This window comes from Brachyistius frenatus, unplaced genomic scaffold (genome assembly GCF_029030835.1).
Source record: "Brachyistius frenatus isolate BFR_SWC_R1_liver_20210118 unplaced genomic scaffold, ASM2903083v1 Contig_686, whole genome shotgun sequence".
Taxonomy (NCBI): domain Eukaryota; kingdom Metazoa; phylum Chordata; class Actinopteri; family Embiotocidae; genus Brachyistius; species Brachyistius frenatus.
Window position 1 is genome coordinate 1 of NW_027211285.1, and position 7,500 is coordinate 7,500.

The 7,500-nt window shown below is 41.6% G+C and overlaps 1 protein-coding gene across 1 annotated transcript in view; it reads left to right on the top strand.

Moving 5' to 3' along the window:
- Positions 1 to 2,148: 2,148 nt before the first annotated feature.
- Positions 2,149 to 7,500, top strand: part of pde9aa (phosphodiesterase 9aa) — an 11,330-nt gene continuing 5,978 nt past the window's right edge. The window contains exons 1-6 of the mRNA XM_069688710.1: positions 2,149 to 2,252; positions 2,797 to 2,857; positions 4,883 to 4,957; positions 5,588 to 5,674; positions 6,195 to 6,299; positions 7,261 to 7,343. Coding sequence (XP_069544811.1) covers positions 2,176 to 2,252; positions 2,797 to 2,857; positions 4,883 to 4,957; positions 5,588 to 5,674; positions 6,195 to 6,299; positions 7,261 to 7,343 — 488 coding nt within the window. The 5' untranslated portion in view covers positions 2,149 to 2,175. The remainder of the gene's footprint in view (positions 2,253 to 2,796; positions 2,858 to 4,882; positions 4,958 to 5,587; positions 5,675 to 6,194; positions 6,300 to 7,260; positions 7,344 to 7,500) is intronic.

A 7,500-nucleotide genomic window follows, 5' to 3' on the forward strand; every position in this document is an offset into this window, starting at 1 on the left:
ACAGAATACATGTTCTCTACAGATTAAATGTTCTCTACGGATTACATGTTCCCTACAGAATACATGTTCCCTACGGAATACATGTTCTCTACGGAATACATGTTCTATACGGAATACATGTTCCCTACGGATTACATGTTCCCTACGGAATACATGTTCTCTACGGATTACATGTTCTCTACAGAATACATGTTCTCTACAGAATACATGTTTTCTACAGATTACATGTTCTCTACAGAATACATGTTCTCTACAGATTAAATGTTCTCTACAGAATACATGTTCTCTATAGAATACATGTTCTCTACAGATTACATGTTCTCTGCAGATTTGTTCAATCTGCTCTTTAGTGGAGTTTTACATCTGACATACAGTCACTTCACACAAGAATGCCATTTGCCTGGATACCTGGTTGCTACAGCAACAGCGTGGCGCCCACACATATCTCCATCCTCTCATCACTTTGGTCACCATGGCCACCTCCTCTAATATAACCTGGAGTGTTGTCGGAGGCGACCTTTGTGTTTGAGGAGAGAGGTGGAGTGATGACAGAGAGGCGGGCGGAGGAGGACACTGAGAGTCAGCTGAGTGTCAGACACACAGCTGTTTATGTTGATGTGATGCTGCTGCAGTTCAGATGGAGAGCTACACTGATACCCAGCTGAAGGATCTCCTCCACCCTCAGTCAGACCTCCTCCACCACCTGCTGCGTCCTCAGTCTCTCCTCTTCTGTTTCAGTGAGTTCACGACGCACTCAATATGCTTTCATAAAGTTGCACTCAGAGATCTGCTCAGTCCCATCCAGCCTCCATGCTGCTGCAGCTGCTTATGCCCTCAGAGTGTCTGATGAGTGGAGGATGTTGTGTTTGCTGCTCTGCATGTCTGCTCTGATCACCTCTGCTATGTTCGACTGGGACACTAACGTATTTGACAGGCAGGGGAGCGTCTGCATCGACTCCACTTTGACACTCAGTGGTTTGCTGATAGTTCATCCTTCCATCTCCTCACAACACTTCACATACACCGCAGCCCTCTGACACGTACTCACAGTACATACGTGTACATTCACAGACTGACACTCCGGCTCAACCACATGCTGGGAATCATGTTTTAGATCAGTGCTCATATTGGCTGCTGCTTCTGGAAAGATACAAAATTCTCTGATTCTATCGACTACAATTACATGTGAAATGTCATCATGGAAACAATCTGTCAGTGTAGAAAAAAGTTTGGATGCTGTAAAATTTAAATAAAAACAGAATATCACATAAATCCATATTTAATTGAAAATAAACCAATTTTATTGTTTTATAAAAAAAATATATGCTTCTTTTGAATTTGATGGCAGCAAACCCAAGTTGTTACAGGGTCATGTTTACCACTGTGTTCCATCACCCCTTATTTTAACAACACTTTGTAAACGTTTGGGAACTGAGGAGACCAGTTTCTGGAGTTTTGAAAGTGAAATGTGGTCCCATTCTTGGCTGATATAGGATTTCAGCTGCTCAACAGTTCAGGGTCTCCTTTGTTGTATTTTTCATGTCATGATGCTCCAAATGTTTTCAATGATTGACAGGTCTGGACTGCAGGAGGCTAGTTTATCACCTGTGAGCCCATGCAGTGATTTCCACTCCAGAATAGTGTGTTTTTAATGCAGTGCTGCCTGAGGGCCCGAAGATCACCACCATCCAATATTGGTTTCCAGCCTTGTCCCTTGTGTTCAGAGATTTCTCCAGATTCTCTGAATCTTTTAATGATATTATGAACCGCAGACGATGAAATCCACTAATTCTTTGTAGTTTTACGTTGAGGAACATTATTCTTAGATTGTTGAACTATTTTCCAACACAGTCTTTCAGAGTGGTGAACCTCTCCCCATCTTCACTGCTGAGAGACTCTGCCTCTCTGAAATCATCTTTTATACCCAATCATGTTACTGATCTGTTGCCATGGTAACCTGGTTAGTTGTCAGGTGTTCTACCAGCTGTTTTTTTAATCGTTACATAACTTTTCCAGTCTTTTGTTGACGAATTAAAAAGCATTTAGGCCTTAATAATTTCTCACAATGACCCAGAGACATCTAAGCAGCTAAAATGTTGTGAAGAGGTTAAATATGAACTTAAAGAGGTCTAATGAGGTTGTGATTAACGACTGTGTCTGTGTGCAGTGGAGGGCATGAAGGTGGTGGAGATTGATAAATGTCGCAACGACATCAAGAAGCTCCGTGAGGAGATGGCCTCCAGAAACAACAGGTGACAGCTCGGTGATCCCTGCAGACACTCTAACGAACACACAGCAGCTGTTCTGTCAGGGGACACATGATCCTCATTAACTGGGTGTCAGATGTTAGAAGCTCCTCCTGCTTCTGTTTTCCTCCTCAACACAGAGCTCAGCATGCCTACTGCTCAGTGTCCCATTAGTACGGGTAATCAATCAGTGATAGTAGTAGTTATTGGTACAAATGCAATTAGTCTCTCATCATGAAATTAATGAACCACAATGTGTATCAAGACTGATGTCAGTGTGGGATGGACTCACAGTATCTCTGTTTTAAATGAATATATGGATTAAAGATAATGAAAATATTCAGGAGTTAAACCATCATCAGGATCTCTGTTAGGTCTTCTGTAATTCACCAGCAGCAGCAGTACCAATGCTAACAGAAACAGTGACATAGTTAGCAGTGGTAGTTGTAGAGCTAACATGAAGTTTTACCAACTTCTGTTTACTTGTGTACTTCTGTATGTTTTATCGAAGTAAGTAATAATATTATTATTTCTGCTTTTTCTCTTTCAGTAACTTCCTGGAAGACAACAAGAAGCTGACGCCTCGCAGAGACGTGCCCTCCTACCCCAAGGTAAGGCTCTGATGAACCTCTGTTTGTGTCAGCCAGGTGAGTCTGCTGATGTCAGGTGTGCTCACAAAGGCCACGCCTCCACTGTGCTTCCAGGAACCACAGAGAACTCATGTTTTCTTTATGTCATCCAAAACCAAACCAAATATGATGGACTGATGTTCTGCAAACACAGTGGACAGTTGCGTGTAGATGTGTGTAAATGTGTGTAGTTGTGTACAATATCTGAAAAAGTACTGACGCTGTGTAAAATGTAAATAATGTGATGATCTGTAAATCTCAGACATTTTATTGTTTTATGAAAAATATCTGCTCATTTTGAATTTGATGGCAGCAACACGTCTCCAAAAGTTGTGATGGTCAACAAAAGACTGGAAAAGTTGTGTAAAGATAAAAAATTAAAAAAAACACCTGGTGGAACACCTTACACTAATCAGGTTATTAATATTGGATGGTGGTGATCTTCGGGCCCTCAGGCAGCACTGCATTAAAAACCCACTATTCTGGAGTGGAAATCACTGCATGGGCTCAGGAACACTTGTGAAAACCATCGTCTGTGAACACAGTTCATCGCTGTGTCCACAAATGCAGGTTAAAACTCTCTAAAGAAGAAACCAGATAGAAACATGATCCAGAAACACCGCCGCCTTCTCTGGACCGAGATCATTGAAGATGGACTGAGGTGAAGTGGACAACTGTCCTGAGGTCTGATGGATCACAATCTGAGATTCTGTTTGGAAATCATGGACGCTGCATCCTCCAGGTTAAAGAGGAGAGGGACCATCCAGCTTGTTATCAGCTCAGTTCTAAAGCCAGCATCTGTGATGGTACAGGATGCATTAGTGCACATGGCATGGGTAGCTTGAACATCTGGAAGGAAGCATTAATGCTGAATGATATATTCAGGTTTTGGAGCAACATATGCTGCCATCCAGACAACGTCTCTTTCAGGGAAAGTCTTGTTTATTTCAGTAGAACAACATCCAACCACATTCTGCACGTATTCCAACAGCATGGCTCTCTAGTAGAAGAGTCCGCTGATAAACTGGCCTCCTGCAGTCCAGACCTGTCAATCATTGAAAACATCTGGAGCATCAGGACATGAACAATACAACAAAGGAGACCCTGAACTGTTGAGCAGCTGAAATCCTCTATCAGGCAAGAATGGGACCACATTTCACTTTCAAAACTCCAGAAACTGGTCTCCTCAATTCTCAAACGTTTACAGAGTGTTGTTAAAAGAAGAAATTATTTTTAGAGACGTGTTGCTGCCATCAAATTCAAAATGAGCATATATTTTTTATAAAACAATACAATTTCTTAGTTTCAACATTTGATATGTTTTTCTTTGGTCTATTTTATATTAAATATGAGTTTATGAGATTTGTAAATCATTGCATTTAGTTTTTATTTACAGGGTTGTAGATGTGTATAGATGTGTACAAATGTGTGTGTAGGTGTGTACAGATGTGTGTAGGTGTGTATAGATGTGTATAGATGTGTACAAATGTGTGTGTAGGTGTGTACAGATGTGTGTACAAATGTGTGTCTAGATGTGTGTAGATGTGTGTGTAGGTGTGTACAGATGTGTAGATGTGTGTGTAGGTGTGTATATGTGTGTATATGTGTGTAGATGTGTGTGTAGATGTGTGTATATATGTGTAGATGTGTGTGTGTGTATATATGTGTAGATGTGTGTATGTGTACAGATGTGTGTATATATGTGTAGATGTGTGTAGGTGTGTACAGATGTGTGTAGATGTGTGTATATGTGTGTATATATGTGTATGTGTGTAGATGTGTGTATACTGTATGTGTGTAGATGTGTGTATGTGTGTAGATGTGTGTAGATGTGTGTATGTGTGTAGATGTGTGTATGTGTGTATATGTGTGTAGATGTGTGTAGATGTGTGTATGTGTGTATATGTGTGTATGTGTGTAGATGTGTGTATGTGTGTATATGTGTGTATGTGTGTGGCCCCGAGCCAGACGTGGCGGTCAGGTTAACTCCAGCTCTGTTGTCTGCAGTACATGTTGTCACAACAGACCATAGAGGCCCTGAAAAAACCTGCCTTTGACGTCTGGCTGTGGGAGGCCAACGAGGTAAGACTGACCTGACTCCTCTCCTCTCCTCTCCTCTCCTCTCCTCTCCTCTCCTCTCCTCTCCTCTCCTCTCCTCTCCTCTCCTCTCCTCTCCTCTCCTCTCCTCTCCTCTCCTCTCCTCTCCTCTCCTCTCCTCCCTCCTGTGTGTTTAGTACCATCTGTCTAAGGAGACAGTAGAAGCTCTTAGATTGCCTACATTCGATGCGTGGCAGTGGGAGCCCAATGAGGTGAGACTTGCGCTCTGATTGGCTGAATTATTGACACATGATTTCCTAACTGTTTATTATTATGTCCTTATTGTGTTGTTGAACATCAGCTGCCTGAAGTTAGATTCTACTGAGTGACACTATTGACTTTGTAAAGTGACAGATTGAATATTTCTAGAACATCATTTAAAAAAAGGATGAAGTGCAGCAGAACCAGAGATGTCATCTTTTATGTTCCTTATTAAATCCTGCTGTCTATATTACCCAGAATGCACCAACAGTTCAGTCTGAGACTCATGTTATGATCGTAGCTGGTCAAACAGATGTAAAGGAGATAAGTGACAGAAGTGATCTTCTGTTTCTTCATGTGATCATCTGTGGCTTCACTCCGACATGCCACTGACGTGTTCCCGTGTTCCTGCAGATGCTGAGCTGCCTGGAACACATGTACCATGACCTGGGACTGGTCAGGGACTTCAATATCAACCCCATCACACTCAAGAGATGGCTGGTGAGAAACAGAGCAACACACCGCTGGGCTACAACATAATCATAACGATGATAATAACAATAGGAATAACAAATACAATAAGTGTAAACATAGGGGGGAAATATGACAACAATGATTATAATAATGATGATAATAATAATGCTAATAATAATTATAATAATGATAATAGTAATAATAATTATGATGCTAATAATAATAATGCTAATAATAATTATAATAGTGATGATGATAATGATAATAGTAATAATGATGATGATGATAATGATGCTAATAATAATCATGATAATAATAATTATACTGATGATAATAATAATGATAAAAGTATTAATAATAATTATGATGATAATAATAATGATGATAGTAATAATGATAATAATAATAATGATGATGATCATAATATAACAGCTTCCCCACTGAAGGAGACTTTAAAGACCAGAATAATAAGATATTTTTTGTTCTGAGGATGACGGTACATTTCCATGCTGCTGTTTGTTGAAACAGTTTCTCTGTGTGTTTGTAGCTGTGTATCCATGACAACTACAGGAACAACCCCTTCCACAACTTCCGCCACTGTTTCTGTGTAACTCAAATGATGTACAGCATGATCTGCCTCTGTAGCCTGCAGGTACGTCCTCATGGTATGAAGGGAAGTGAGTTTCCACAGCAAAAAGTGCAGCACCAAACACACACCTTGTATAATAAATAAACAAATATATATATATATATATATATATTTTAAACAACTTTTCCTGTCTAAATTCGCAAAGCGAGTGACATGACAGCCTGTTGAGAGACTCTACTGTTAGCATTATCATTAGCATAGTCCCAAGTGTCAGTGGACTTTGGAACGAGGTTTTCCTCACAAGAAAAGCAGTTTTAATCAGTAAAATACTAGAACCCAGGTGGAAAGGTGAGGGATGACATTTCATGACATGTAACCATCAACTTAAAGGGGCAACCCACCCATGAGGTCAGTTGTGTAATGTCTCCTGTCTCTGGAGGAGTTTATGGAGTCTGAGTTGTGCATTGAACTTGTCAGTATGGAGACGATGGAGGGCTGTAAAGTGTTCCTCTCTGAATGAAGCAGCTTTTGATCAAATGACAGGTACAGTGGTGCTGAGGTCGTCGGGGGGAGGAGGGGCGGGGAAAGATCAGACGTCATGGGACTGGAACAGCTGTGAGGGGGGAAGGATCAGATGATGAGGAGGAGGAGGATGGGAAGAGATGGAGGGGGCAGGAGGGAGTCTCCACTCGCTGGAGGACAAATGGTGAAACATCTGTCCCACACACACATTCAGCTTGAAACAAGGGTTACACACACATCAGCACACATACAAGGTGAGATCAACAAGTTCAGAGAGAGTTCCTGAACGCAGCACGGTGCTGCACACAGCAGGAGGATCAACACCTTCAGAGATATCACACAGATGTCAGCGTTTAGTAGGCTGATAATAAAGGTGGTGTGTGTGTGTGTGTGTGTGTGTGTGTGTGTGTGTGTGTGTGTGTGTGTGTGTGTGTGTGTGTGTGTGTGTGTGTGTGTGTGTGTGTGTGTGTGTGTGTGTGTGTGTGTGTGTGTTCATTTTCAGGAGAAGATCACTCAGGTGGACGTTCTGATTCTCATGACAGCTGCTGTGTGTCACGACCTCGATCACCCCGGCTTCAACAATACGTGAGCCAAACATACACCCAGCAGCACATCGTGTGTGTGTGTGTGTGTGTGTGTGTGTGTGTGTGTGTGTGTGTGTGTGTGTGTGTGTGTGTGTGTGTGTGTGTGTGTGTGTGTGTGTGTGTGTGTGTGTGTGTGTGTGTGTGTGTGTGTGACCTCG